This window comes from Heterodontus francisci, chromosome 5 (genome assembly GCF_036365525.1).
Source record: "Heterodontus francisci isolate sHetFra1 chromosome 5, sHetFra1.hap1, whole genome shotgun sequence".
Taxonomy (NCBI): Eukaryota; Metazoa; Chordata; class Chondrichthyes; order Heterodontiformes; family Heterodontidae; genus Heterodontus; species Heterodontus francisci.
The window spans coordinates 135,504,859-135,520,338 of record NC_090375.1 but is presented as its reverse complement, the minus strand read 5'-3'; the positions used below and the strand labels follow the sequence as shown (position 1 = coordinate 135,520,338).

Below are 15,480 nucleotides of genomic sequence, written 5' to 3'. Positions count from 1 at the left end.
TAAATTAGTTTCTGATGCATGTTGATGCATTAGGGGTCCTACAACTTAACAATCAGGTCCTGATGTGAGGACTGAGCTTACTAAAGCTAGAATGTTTGAGATTATCTCTAGTAAAGTAACACATCAATTGGATTGCCAATACCACGTGCAAGTGAGTATAAACATAGGAGGATAAAGCAGATGAATGCCTGGCTGGAAAGATGGTGCAGGAGGGAGGGCTTTAGATTCTTGGGACATTGGGACTGGCTCTCGGGGTGATGGGACCTGTACAGGCCTGATGGGTTGCACCTAAATAGAGCCAGGACTGAGTTCATTGCAGGGCGATTTGCTAGTGCTATTGGGGAGGGTTTAAACTAACTTGACAATGGTGTGGGAGCCAGGATGAAATATCAGAGAGGGATACCAAGGTGCACATAATATTGGGAGAGATAGATAGCACTAGAGTAGGGAATAGTACATTATTAGGTGGGATCAGAGTAGGGGAGATTGATTGGGATCAATTTGGTTTCCCACTTCCAATTTCTTGTTGGTCTGTGGGTACAATGCTAGACTAGAGCCCTCAAATTTCTGACCAGGAAGGGGGTCTCAGGATCCCCTTTCACCCTTCTCTGATTGGACTGCAACAGAGTTTATCTTTTTTAACAGTGATTTAACTTACCACTTTAGTGAGCACTTGCTCTTGTTCCTCTAATATAATTGCAGATGAACAAATCAGAAAGGTTTTCTTGAGTTTAAACAATAAAGATGTAAGTTTATTAACCTTATCACTCTAAACCAGTTAACATTGCTAATATACATGATGCATCCACACTCGCATTCACATGAGAGTCACATACACATAAATAGATTGCACAGGAATAAAACAGAGTTGGGAGGTTGGAGTAGAGTTCCATATAAAAACGTAATTTAAATACTGACGTTTAGTCCCAGGATCCTTATTTAAAGTTGTAGTTCCAAAGTCATCGCTGGGCCACGTTCACAATTCGGGCTTGCTTCTCTGGTTCTGGAAGGCAAAAGAGAGGCTTTATCCATGCCCCCTTAGTTGTTGGCTGTGCTGGGCTGTAGGTTTGCAGGTGAGGCTTCCTTGGATCTTTGCTGGAGAGAGGGAGGGAGGAGATGTTCCTTCACTGGATTTCAGGTACAGTCTGCCTTCTGAGGTACAATTAACAAACTCCCAGAGTTACACAAGCAGCCAGGTGATGTGACTACGTCTTTGTTTGAAACAGAAGCTTCCGGAGAAAGGTCTTTGAAATTCAAGGCTCTCCTCTCAAACTGTTCAAACATACTTGGTAGGGAGGTTTGGCTCTTTCAAAGTCAATGAGTGTCGATGGCTTTTGACGACCTCCATTGATAAAGCTATCCCAGATAAGTGAATCTTATCTTGTTCGGGCTAGACTGGGTAATCACCTCTGTCTCCAGCAGACCTTGAGCTTCTCATGTGCAAATTGTGTTCTGTTCTGTTTTTTTAGAAGTTATTTGTAACAGTCTCAGTAAAAGTCTCAGGCAAGGTTCCACACAATGAAATGAATATTTTGCATTTGGCATGTGGGGTCTTCGTCACACCTCTGACCACGTAGAATGAAATGCGACAATGGGAGCATTTCATTATAGGACTTAAAAAGAGAAAACACACATGCCTTTTTTCATTCACTCTCATCCACTTAGAAATCTGAAAATTGTTGCAGCTTGTCTTTTTTTCTCTGCAGCAGCAGTGCTGATTTAAACTGCCCTTTTCCCTTGAGGTTGGTTTGAGATGGTTAGGTGTTATCCAATGGGTTTAAAGTTTCTTTGGTATCAGTTTGCAATAAGCTGGAAATGGGCTTCCTAATAAGCATGTGGTTGTTGGGAAAGCTTGATGTCTGCAAAGTTCTATAATTGGCTAGGGCAAGTTCTCCTTCGTGCACAAGGTTTAACCCCTTAGCTGCTGTTTCTGTAACATGTGGTTCTAATCCGTCAGGCTCCAGTACCTTGCTAATTTCTCTCCATATGGTAATATTGGGTTATGAGTTAGTTTTAAGCCCCTGTGAGGTGTCCAGGATTTCACCTGGGCCTTTGTTCTTGTTGGAGTCTGAAGTGAAATTGTTGGATTTAATTAGCTTTGCCTTGAGTTCTGATCATGGGAGTCTACAGTGGGTGGATCCACTCTGACCTCACTTTCGGTGTTCTGGTGAGTCATTCAAGTGCTGGTCACTTTAGGGCATTGTTGGTTCCCTTTTCTCTTGACTGTGGGAAGGGACTCTTTGCTAATCTCCCCCAGGTCCACTGGGACATTCCTGCTACAGGTATCTGTCCGGATTCCACTGCACTCTCCTGAGGCACTTCGACTAGGTGAGGCATTGCCCGCACTGTTTCTGTGCCCCTTTGGGGACTTTCTTCATCCTTGCAGGTTTCTGTAAACGTTGGTAGCAGCCCTGGTAGGGTGCTCCATTTCCCTGTATTTACATAGGAGGGTGTGGGGACTAAGCTTTCCAATATTTCAGGGTTGGCTGATTGGACAGTAGCGGGTTGCATTTAGGAATCCTCCTCTAACCTTCCCTCTTTGTTCTTTTTGTCCCCTTCCTCCCTATCTTTCTGCCAGACCTGTGCTTGTCTGTCCCCTTTTGGGATCCTCACCATTCACCAGCCCTCTGCTGAGGGCCCTCCAAACTCTGGTACAGGAATTAGGGGTGCAGATTTTACTGCAAGTTGGAGCTTTCTCACAACCTGACATATGTGGAAGGTTTTACAATACTCCACTACCTCTTTGAGGAGTTTTGGTCAGTCGAACTGCTGTCTTATGCGGCTTTGGTTTTTCGTACACTGACATGTACAGCCATTGTAAATTTATGGGCCATCCTTAATATTTCTCTATGGTACCTCGGCAGCACCACTAACTGGAGAACCACTGTCCACTCTTTGTCCACAGGTCTATGAGGAGAACTCCTTTTCCCCATTAGCACCTCATTCTTCACATAGTAGCAATCAGGGACTTCCTCTGCTTCAATTTCAGTTTGGGCAGCTTATGCTATCTTCCTTAATACTGGGTCGGCTTGCTGAGCCTCAACTAGGGAAGATTCATTTAATCCATTTCCTGGGTCTTCTAACTTCCCAAAGAAAGTTTCAGACAACCAGACAGCAGGGTCATCTGTCTGTAGTGCCAGCTCAGTCTCCTCTGAGGGAGTTGGTTTGGCCATGGTCCGAGTCACTACACATTCAGGGGAAATGCAGGGGACCGTCTCCTGCCACTACCCTGTCTTTTTGACCTCCATTGGTCTCTACAACTACTGGGGGGCTACCACCTTTGCCCCTGCCAGATCATTACCTAGGAGCAGGTCAACCCCGTCCACAGGCAAACTAGAGACAATCCATACGGTCACCAGTCCCGAAACTAGGTCGCACTCCAAGTGCACCCGATGTAAAAGTAAGGGCATACCCTCCAATACCATTCACTTTCATCCTCACATTCACTGCACTCTCTGGGGGACAGACCAGCAAAAGGGATCTGGTGGCCCCTGTATCCCTGAATATGATGATGGGCTTGCTTGCCCCACTCAAGGGGTATGAGGTTACTCTCCCTTCGGACACAAAATCCTGATAACCTTCAGGGATCTTGTTAAATTTTCCTGCACCCACAGCAGTATTTTTTCTGGGTCGTACTGCTGTTGCAGTTAAATCCACAGCCTGCTCTGCTGTGCTTTCCATTAGGGTCCCTTCTCCTGCACTGGGTGGGTGTGTCCTGATTAACCCTACTGGCTTTCCTCGTAGTTTCCAGCAGTCATCTCTGAGGTGACCTGCCTTGTTAGAATGGAAACACACAGGTCTCCTGGTCTCACTTTTGCTTTCAGCACCATCTTTTTTGGCTTGAGGAGAGCCTCCTGTGTGTCCCACTTTCCTTTCTCTCTCAGGACTGTTTGGGCTCCTATCACCCTCCCACCCTTTGTACTTCTCGGGTTTGTGGGGGTGACTATGAAAGATTTATCCTTGGGGAACCGATTTGTATATGAGAGTGAACTCATCAGCCAGAACTGCGGCTTGCCTCGCTCTGTACACTTTTTGTTCCTCTACATGGGTCTTTATAGAGACAGGGAGAGAGTTTTTAAATTCCTCGAGAAGAATCACCTCTCTGAGGTTTTCATATGTGGGCTGCACTTTAAGGGCCCTTAACCACTGGTCAAAAGCCAGCTGCTTACTTCTCTCAAACTCCAGGTAAGTTTGATCAGCTTGTTTCCGGAGAGTTCAGAATTTCTGACGGTACATTTCTGGTACTAGCTCATATGCCCCGAGGATAGCATTTTAATCAGTTCATAATTTAATGAACTTTCATCTGGCAACAGGGAATAAACCTCATGGACTTTTCCTGTTAGCTTGCTTTGTAGCAGTAGTGTCCAGCTCTCGGCCGGCCATTTTAACTGCCTTGCAAGCTTTTCAAACATGACAAAAAATGCTTCCACATCTCCCTCATTGAACTTTGGGATCAGTTGGGAGAACTTTAAGAGCTCAGCACATGGTTCTGAGTTAAGAGCAATCTCCATATTGGCCATGCTTTCACTGGGGTTACTTTGTTGCCCCATAGCTCGTTGAAGCTGCCTCAACTCCCTTTCCTCTTGCTCTTTCTGGAAAATGCCCTCTCTTTCTCCCTGCTGTCTCTCTTTATCTCTCTCTTCTCTCTTTTTCCTTCTCTCTCTCTTTGTCTTCCAATTCAAGTCTCCTCTGTTTTAATTGTATTTTACCTAACATTACCCTGTTCGAGTCTAACACCAACCCTGTCTCTGCATCTTCAGGTTTGAGTGAAAAATGGTTAGCCACAAGTCTTAGGAATTCGGACTTCCTAGCTTTTGCATGGAAAGTGATCCCACACTGCCCAGCTATATTCCTCATGTCATACAGACGCCCATCTGCCAAGAATGAGGCATATTAATTTTGTCATATGAACATTGATTTTAAACTGTTGCTGGAGTGAAGAAATGACTTGTTTGAAGATCACCAGACACTGGACTGGAAGGACATTTGCTTACTAAGAGACGCTGCTTGTGGCGACAAAGGACTATGCCCTGCTCCAATTAACCCAAATGGATTTTGATCTTCAGATATTGAAGATGTAAGGAAATGCATTCCAGAGACCGCTGAGGTACAAACTTTGCAGGAGAGACTGGTCCAAATAAGGAGATAGTCACATGATTAACCTGCTGAGCAAACTAGGGTTTTTTGAATTATGCCACAGAGAAAGGAACCGGAGCCTGGAACAAGAAAGCCTCTCTCTCCTGGCTGCCTCTCTCTCACTTTCTCCCCAAGCCACCGGATCCATGGAAGACACATAAACCTCAAGAGAGAAAAGACTCCTACATCGGAACAAGTTGAAGTGTGAACTGGGCCCCAACGAATTGCAAGATTTATCAGCAACCAAAGACTCCACATTGAACTTAAGGGACTGTAACTACCAGATATTGCCTTAAACATTTCCCCTTTATTCCTTCTACATTTTCTGTCTCGATCTGCGTGTGTGTTTATCGCATATGCATGCTAGCGTGGTCATGTCGCATATTTATTGTTGTTAACTGGATTAGAGTTTAAGGTCAATAAACTTCCATGTTTCTTGTTTAAATCTAAGGAAACCTGTCTGATTTATTTGCCTTATGATTGGAGCAGTGAACAAGAATTCACTCAGGGGGAGCTGAAAACACAGTGTTTTCAAATTAAACCTTGTTACGGTTAAACCAGGCAAAGGCTGAGAGGGAACGCCTAGACCTTCTCACCCGGTCGTAACACTTAACTCTTCCATAGATAAGGCCTTCATCTTATCCCAAGTTACTTCACCCTGGCTTGGGGAAATACTGGCATTGGATGCAGACATGTTAGTATTCTAGCAACACAAACCACAAGAAAACCTGTATTGAAGTTTTTTGGATTGGGATCAATTTGGTTTCTCACTTCCAATTTCATGTTTGTCTCTAGGTACAATGCCAGACTAGAGCCCCCAAATTTCTGTTATGCCCAGGTGAGGAAGGGGGGCTCAAGCTCCCCTTTCGCACTTCTCTGATTTGACCGCAACAGAGTTTATCTTATTTAACAGTGATTTAACCTACCACCTCAGTGAGCACTTGCTCCTGTTCCTCTAATATAATTGCAAATGAACCAATCAGAAAGGTTTTCTTGAGTTTAAACAAGAAAGATATAAGTTTATTAACCTTATCACTCTAAACCAGTTAAAATTCCTAACATATGCTATGGATCCATGCTCACATTCACATGAGAGCACATACACATAAATATTGCGCATGAATAAAACAGAGTTGGGAGGTTGGAGTAGACTCCCTTATAAAAATGTAATTTAAATACTGAAGTTTAGTCCCAGAATCCTTAGTTGAAGTTGTAGCCCTGAGGTCCTCGCTGGGCCATGTGCACAATTTGGGCTTGCTTCTCTGGTTCTGTAAGGCAGAAGCAGGGCTTTATCCATGTCCCCTTAGTTGTTGGCTGTACTGGGCTGTAGGTTTGCAGTTGAGGCTTCTCTGGATCTTTGCTGTTGAGAGGGAGAGAGGAGATGTTCCTTCACTGGATTTCAGTTACAGTCTGCCTTCTGAGGCACAATTAACAAATTCCCAGAGTTACACAAGCAGTAATATGATGTGACCACCTCTTTGTTTGAAACAGAAGCTTCCGGAGAAAGGTCTTTGAAATTCGAGGCTCTCCTCTCAAGCTGTTCAAACATACTTGGTAGGGGGTTTTGGCTCGTTCAAAGTCAATGGGTGTCGATGGCTTTTGACGACCCCCATTGATAAGGCTATCCCAGATAAATCAATCAGAGAGCATTCCATTGTTCTGGCTAGACTGGGTAATTACCTCTCTCTCCAGCAGATATTTAGCTTCTCATGCTCAAATTGTGTGTGGCCATCTTGGCTGCTCGCTGTTCTGTTTTTTAAAAGTTATTTGTAACAGTCTTAGTAAATGTCTCAGGCAACGTTCCACACAAAATGAATATTTTTCATTTGGCATGTAGGGTCTTCATCACACAGGGTTAATGTGCATGTGTGTGAATGCTTGGAGTGTGGTTAATAAGATTGGTGAGTTACACGCACAGGTTGACATGTGGAAATATGATTTTGTGGCTATAACAGAGACCTGGCTCAAAGAAGGGCAGGACATGGGTGTTAAATATTCCTTTATACAAGCTATTCAGGAAAGATAAGAAAGAAAGAAAAGGGCGAGGAATGGAAATATTGATTAAGGAGAGGGGTCAAGGATGGAACCTATTTGGCTAGAACTAAGGAACAGAAAAGGTGCAATTACATTGATCGGTGTAGTCTATAGGCCGCCAACTAGTGGAAAGCATGTAGAGTAACAAATTTGCAAACATGGGTGCAAGAATTATTCGGTAGTTATATTGGGGACTTTAATTTTCCGAATATAAACTGGGATAGTAGTAGTGTAAAGGGCAGAGAGAGTCAAGAGTTTCTAGAGTGTGTTCAGGAAAATTTTCTACAGCAGTATATTTCCAGTCCAACGAGAGGAGAGGCACTGCTAAACCTAGTTCTTGGAAAAGAAGTGGGCCAAGTGATCAAATATCAGTAGGAGAACATTTAGGGGACTGTGATCATTGTATCATAAGGTTTAGGTTGGCTATGGAAAAGGACAAAGAACAATCTAGAGCAAGAATAATTAACCAGAGGAAAGCCAACTTCAATGGGATAAGAATGGATCTGGGCCGAATAAATTGGAATCAAAGGTTCGCAGGAAAAACGGTAACTGAGCAATGGGCTACCTTCAAAGAAGAGACGATCCGGGCACAGTCAAGGTCTATTCTCTCAAAGGGAAAAAGTAGGGCAAACAAATTCAGAGCTCCCTAGATGACAAAAGAGATAAAGATTAAGATGAAAAGAAAAAGTGTGTTTATGATAGATGTCAGGTGAATAATGCAACAGAAAACCAGGCTGAATATAGAAGATTCAGAGGGGAAGTGAAAAAGCAAATAAGAAAAGCAAAAAGGGAGTATGAAAAGAAATTGTCAGCTAACATAAAAGGGAATTCAAATGTCTTCCATAGACATATAAATAGTAAAAACGTAGTAAAAGGTGGAGTAGTGCCATTTAGGGAGCAAAAAGGGTGATTTACACATAGAGGCAGGGGAATAGTTGAGGTGCTGAATGAATATTTTGCATTTGTATTTACTAAGGAAGAAGATGTTACTCAGGCTATGGTGAAAGAGGACTTAAGATTGATAAGGAGGAGGCATTAGATAAGCTGTCTATGCTTAAAGTTGATAAAGCACCAGGACGGATGAGATGCATCCAAGGATACTGAGGGAAGTTAGAGTGGAAATTGCAGCAGCACTGGCCATAATTTTCCAGTCTTCCTTAGACTCAAGGATGGTGCCAGAGGACTGGAGAATTGCAAATGTTTCACCCTTGTTCAAAAAAGGGTGTAAAAATAAGCCCAGCAACTACAGGCCAGTCAGTTTAACATTGGTGGTGGGAAACTTCTAGAAACAATAATTCAAGACAAAATTGACAGGAACATGGATAAATGCAAGTTAATTCAGGAAAGCTAGCATGGATTTGTTAGGGGAAAATTGTGTTAAACTAACGTGCAGGAGTTTTTTGAAGAAGTAACAGAGATGGTTGATGAGGGCAATGCTATTGATGTGGTGTACATGGCATTCCAGAAGGCATTTGATACAGTGCTTCACAACAGACTTGTGAGAAAAGTTATAGCTCATGGAATAAAAGGGATTGTAGCAACATGGAAACTAAATTGGCTTTGTTACAGGAAACAGAGAGTAGTGATTAATGGATGTTTCTTCGGGCTGGAGGAAGGTTTGTAGTGGAGTTCCCCAGGGGTCAGTGTTGCTTTTCCTGATATATATTAATGATATAGACCTTGGTGTACAGGGCACAATTTCAATTTGGAAGCATTGTGAACTGTGAGGAGGACAGTGTATGCCATCAAAAGGACATAGAAAAGTTGATGGAATCGGCGGACAAGTGGCAGATGGCATTCTACGGGGAGAGATGTGAAGTGATTCATTTTAGTAGGAAGAGCATGAAGAGATAATATAAGATAAAGGGTACAATTCTAAAAGGGGTGGAGGAGCAGAGAGACCTGGGTATATATGTGCATAAGGCAGGTTGAGAGGATAGGTTGAGAGAACAGTTAATAAAGCATACAGTACCCTAGGCTTTATTAATAGGGGCAGAGAGTACAAGAGCAAGGAGATTATGTTAAACTGGTATAAAACACTAGTTCCGCCTCAGCTGGAGTATTGCGTCCAGTTCTGGGTGCCGCACTTTAGGAAGAATGTGAAGGTGTTAGAGAGAGTGCAGAAAAGATTCATGAGAATAGTTCCAGGGATGAGGAACTTCAATTATGATGATAGATTGGAAAAGTTGGGATTGTTTTCCTTAGAGAAGAGAAGGCTGAGAGGTATTCAAAATCATGACACGCCTGGAGAGAGTAGGTTCGGAGAAACTGTTCGCACTCGTGAATGGATTGCGAACGAGATGGTACAGATTCAAAATAATTGAGAAAGAAGCAAAGACGACATGAAATTTTTTTTCACACAGTGAGTGGTTAAGGTCTGGAATGCACTGCCTGAGAGTGTGGTGCAGGCAGGTTCAATTGAGGCATTCAAAAGGGAATTAGATAGTTGTCTGAAAAGGAAGAATATGCAGGGTTACAGCAAGAAGGCAGGGGAATGGCAATAGATGAGTTACTCATTCAGAGAGCAGACACAATGGGCTGACTGGCCTGCTTCTGTGCTGTAATAATTCTTTGATTCTGTGACATCATACCAGGTGCAGCACAATCCCACTGCAAATCCAAGATTAAGATGTGCTTAGCCGGTTATAAATTCATTTTCTTACCTTTGAATGCCTGGAGACACCATATGCACTCTGCTGCACTCCAAGCATGATAATTTAATTGGCCAACAGGTTGTGCTGTGTGTTTGCACACATTAAGTGGTATTCTGCTGTTGCTCAGTTGAGTATAGTGTATGGCAAGAGAGAGCCAACAGGATAATTAAACGCATGTGCCAAGTACAAATGTAACTATATTAATATCCGTGGTATGACAAATCCTTAAGATGTACAAGGGCTGATTCATTTTTATTATGCCTGTTTAGACTCATACCAGTGGAAAATACTTGCATTAATTGCAGTTGTTATATTGCAATGACTAAGTGACGCCATCTGATCATTTTTACTATGTTTTCAGCTTAAATAATTAGACAACCACGGTTCATCCACACAAGTTGAGTATCGCCGTTGCTTGCTAATGTCTTTTGTTTCTGTTTACGAAGTACTGAAAAGGCCTCTGCTACAATCCAATTGTCACCTGAAGTTATCTCAGCTTGTTTGCTTTTATTACAATGCATATCCAAATCATCCCAATTATAACATCAATCCAACCACCAAAACACATGTAGAGCCATGCCATGCAGCAAGAAACCTCCACAGCTGAGCAATTTACTTATATATCACTTCTCATTCCCAGTTATGAATCTATCAATAGCAGTAATGTCCTACCATATTCTACATCAGGTGAACCATTCATTGGACCAGAGTTTGGACTAAGCAGATATAATATATCAATGTTTATTGTTTGTCATTTTACAGGTTTGAGATCTCTAGGAATGACTGTCACTCTATGTTATGAAGAGGTTGGCTTACTCCTCCTTTTCCTGTCCGTGGGCATTTCTATCTTCTCAACAGTGGAGTATGCTGTGGAGCACAGTGTCCCAGAGACAACGTTTTCTAGTGTCCCCTCTGCATGGTGGTGGGCAACAACATCCATGACCACTGTGGGTTATGGGGATATCCGACCTGAAACTACTATCGGGAAGATAATTGCCTTTTTATGTATTTTGACTGGCATATTGGTCTTATCACTACCCATAGCTATTATAAACGACAGGTTTTCCTCTTGTTACTTTACTCTGAAGATGAAAGATGCCGCCCTTCGACACCGTGATGCTTTGAAGAGGCTCACCAAGAATTCAGCTTTTGATTCCGTTGTCAATGTTAATTTGCGAGATATTTATGCTCGCAGCATTATGGAAATGTTACGGATCAAGAATAGAGAGAGGGCAAGTACCAGAAGTAGTGCTGGAGATGACATGTGGTGACCTAGTGTTAATTAATGTAGCACACAGTCTAAAGATAGCCAGTTATTTATAAGCATTATTAAAAGCTGCAGTGTCTCAAAAATGCACATAGTTGCTCAGTACACTGATCTCAGACACAAACATTACATATTTATGGTCCTAATTTCAATCTAAGTCTTAGTAAAAACACCAAAAAAGGTTTGTAAATTTCAGTACTGCTAATTATGATGAAATCTTTGTGATGGAAACCAGCCTCCTCGCAATCACAAGGTCCTGGATATTATTGACAGATTTACAAACAGTTTCTGGTGTTTGCAAGACTACTTTTGTCACCCAACCATATCTGTAAATAATTACTTGGAGAAGTGGCACTGTCTTCGTAAAGTGCCCTGTAAGGATTTTCAAGTTTAATACTGTTCAGTTATGGAGAACTGGGCAATTTAACTGAGGATGAACATCCACAACTGAGATGTACACACACTGAACTAAATAGATCCAAGATTACATTTCTAAACTATTTATTATATACCAGTTATTTATTGGAATTTTTAACTGAACCATTGTTAGCATTTTACTTTGATGTCTCCGTGCCTATTATTTTTAGGAACTAGTTATTAGTAGAAGACAGTTTTCTACTGGATTTTATAAACCAGAGCAGATATCAAATGTCTAATGTAATACCAAGTTATGTCTGTCTTTTTATTCTGTGACTGCTGAGTGCATGTGATAATCCTAGACCAAATACTGTAAATCAAAAATAAATGATCAAAAATCAAACTGAGACCTAACAAACTCTCTGTGCAAATTGGAGCTCGCGTGCAAAAACAAGCTCTGGAATTTGTAAAATTGAATAATGGAATGAGTATTGTTAAATTGGCTGTAAAATACACCCATAACTTCCAGAATTTGTTTTTCCTTGGTCTGAATAAAAGAATTAATATGCCGTACCTCCTGTCATCTTATCTGCGATTAAGAATGCAAAAGATTGTTTTCTGAAAAGGTCGAAAAGCTTCAGGGCAACTGAAGTTGGATGCCACATAAAAGTTTTTAAGGGCACACAGCAAAATGCATCTCAATCATGCACCCTGAAAAGGACATCATAAAATTACAGCCTAGCAGGTGCCCACATCTATATTATATAGACTAGCTGGTCTCTCTGGCATTGGTCAGAGGTGATCTGGGTCTGTACATGTTGTAATCTTTATTTGCTCACCTGGCCTGCCCTTTCTCTTTTAATTGGTGGCATAGTCACCTCTGTGGACCAACCAGAATCAAATGAACAAATGTGTCCCTTTTTAAAGGGGTAGAAAAAAGAGGTCCAACTTTGATCAGTAAATTAAAACCAGGAAATAACAGTTTATTCAATTGTGATATTGTTGGCTGGGTTGCACGTCAATCCCACCAGTGCCCAATGGTTGCAGAAGGCCTCAAGTGTATTGATAGAGCCCACGTGCTCCCTCTTCAAGAAGACTGAAAATGAGAGGCAGGCAGTCGGAATGGTCAGTCTCCTTGACCATGCGCTGCCTGGACCTATTGATGGCTACCTTAGCCAGGTGAAGAAGCAGCACCCAAGGGGATCCTCAGCCTTAACCAGTCCTTCCTCTGCATCAGGTGGCTGAAGGTCAGGACCATGGGACTGAAGTGTAATCTGAAGTTAAGGAGCAGCCCCTTCCAGTAGTGGAAGATGTGTGCTGCAATTTGTCACACCCCATCTACAGGTGGAAAATGGATTCTCCCAGGCCACAAAAGTTGCAGGTGACCTGGAAGTCTGTGAATTTGTTTAAAAACATATTGCACACAAATGTGCCATGCAACACTCTCCATGCCAAATCCTGGCCTATTCTTTCAAGGCTTTGGCTCAAATAAACCCTGTGAGCAAGTAATCTGCATAGGTCTTAAGGTCAATTAAAGGCAATTATTGTCACTATTAGAAGGTGTATTAGATGAGAATTGCTTGCTGGATTAGAATTGCTTTCTGGATCTGCCTGTTATCTCAATATTCTCTCCAGGATGTCTCAAATCCTAAATAAAACACAGGTAAAATTTTTTTTTAACTTGTGGTTTTACATCAAGTATAATGTCTGGTGTATGATAGATACTCAAAACATTTATATAGATTGGCAAATCCCCTATGTAGTTGTATACAATAAGCCAGAGGTTACACTGTTGTGAAGGAAGTTGAAGTGTGGCAATAGGAATGTGATAGAGGTGCATATCACCATTAAAAGGATATGGAAATAAGTTTATAAAAATTATGGTAAGTGTCATGCAGGCCCCCACCTGCCAAGCATGAGGCATGTTAATTTCACCACATGGCCATTAAATTTCAAACTGTTGTGGAAGTGAAGAAAGAATTTGCTTTAAAAAATTGCTAGATCTTGGCTGGAAAGATATTTGCATATTAACAGACAGTGTTTGGAAGAGCAAAGGACCATTCCCTGACACATTCAACCCACAATGGACATTTGATCACCAGACGTTGAAGGTGGGGGAGCTCGCATTCCAGGTTGACTGCTAAGATGGCCGAATACACAAACTGACATGTCAAACCAGCTAGTCACATGACTTAACCTGCTGGGCAACCTGAGTTTTTTGAATTTGTACAAACAGTTTGGGCAGAAAGACCTTTTGCTCCCGGACTGAGAAGATCTCTCCTGTCTGTCTGCTCCCATCTCTCTCTCACAAGCCTCTGAATCCACTGAAGACTCATAAACCCCAAGAGAGAAAAGTCTCCTACAGTGAACAAGGTTTAAGAAGAACACTGAGTCCCAACGAAAAGTAAGATCTACCTACAATCAAGGACTCTACAGTGAGCTTGAAGAACCGTAACAAAAACTCTTCAGATATTGCTTAAACATTTCCACTTTATTTTTCTTCTGCTCATTTCTCTATGTGTGTATCACGTATGCATGCTAATGTGGGCGTGACGTGTATCCGTAGGCGTCAACCAAATTAGAGTTTAAGTTCAAGTTTAATAAATTCCAATTTTTATTCTTTAAACCTAAGAAAACATGTTTGTTCTGGTTTCTTTGCCTTACAATTGGAAAGCGGTGAACAAGGATTCACCAAGGGGGAGCTAAAAACACAGTGTGTTTAAAATTAAAAGCAAAATACTGCGGATGCTGGAAATCTGAAATAAAAACAAGAAATGCTGGAAATACTCAGCAGGTCTGGCAGCATCTGTGGAGAGAGAAGCAGAGTTAACGTTTCAGGTCAGTGACGCTTCTTCGGAACTGACCCGAAACGTTAACTCTGCTTCTCTCTCCAAAGATGCTGCCAGACCTGCTGAGTATTTCCAGCATTTCTTGTGTTTAAAATGAAACCCTGTTACGGTAAGATCAGGTGAAGGCTGAGAGGGACCCCTAGACACCTTTCTCACCTGGTTGTAACAGTAAGTGACAGTGAAGTAATTGTTATCGATTGATTTCTGGAAAGCTTGAGACAATCAAGACTTTTTAGTGATGATTTTAACATCAGATGGTTGTATAAAATAGACAATGTCATATCAGCCACCCTTCATACATCTCTCCCTATTCTAAAATCAGGACATGTACATAAAAGCAGTTGATCTGAGTTTGCTCTTTTTACACGGCCATCCAACATCAAACTTACCTCCTTTGTGTGACAGAAACACAAGGGGGGGGAGTTTTATTCAGGAGCAGGATTCTGGTGGGTGGGTGAGCACCAAATATGCCTGACGTCAACAGCATGAAGCCCTGGTAATTTTAACTCTTGGGCCTCATTTAAATATATTTGGTGGGCATCCCATCTGATAGCATTGGGAAATATACATCCCACCTATTATCACAGCACAATTTTCTAGCGAACCACCCAAGGCCTATTGAAAGCGGGAATGCACCTTTTAAAGGGAGGTTGTAGTTCCTGCTTGAAACTCTGATTGCATCAATGTTGAACACAATTCTGCCACTAGAAATTAGTCACAGGGCTGCTCCAGGTTTTCTGATGCCTCCCTGGAGGTCCTGGTGGAGGAGGTCAGGGCGAGGAGGGAAAGATTCTTTCAAACCACTGGTAAGATACAGAGGAACAAATGTCCAGCAGACCTGGACAGAGGTGCTGACAAGGCCAGTGCTAGCAGCAGTACCCCAAGGACCGAGATTCAATGTAGGAAAAGGTTGAATGATCTTATAAGAGCAGCAAGGGTGAGTACAGCTTGTTAAGGCCTTTACAGAACAAAAATTCCTGGAGTCTTGGTCCTGGCAAGAGTGATTGGGGAAGGTGACACTGATGGCTTATCTAAGCAATGTGTCTGCATATTACCTGTACCCCTTCTCTCATCTCAGTCAAATTGAACATTTAGTCAGCTTAACAACTTCAAGCTGCATTCTGAAGATTGTCAGGTGCTAATGTCCAATACTATCACTTGTTCCTTTTCTCTAGATCCTTCT

At 42.1% G+C, this 15,480-nt stretch overlaps 1 protein-coding gene across 1 annotated transcript in view; it reads left to right on the top strand.

The window, feature by feature from the left end:
* The window catches only part of kcnv1 (potassium voltage-gated channel modifier subfamily V member 1), a 100,522-nt gene extending 88,563 nt beyond the window's left edge, over positions 1-11,959 (top strand). Inside the window, exon 3 of the mRNA XM_068030958.1 lies at positions 10,587-11,959. Within this exon, the coding sequence (XP_067887059.1) occupies positions 10,587-11,095 (509 nt within the window). The 3' untranslated portion in view covers positions 11,096-11,959. The remainder of the gene's footprint in view (positions 1-10,586) is intronic.
* Positions 11,960-15,480: the final 3,521 nt, after the last annotated feature.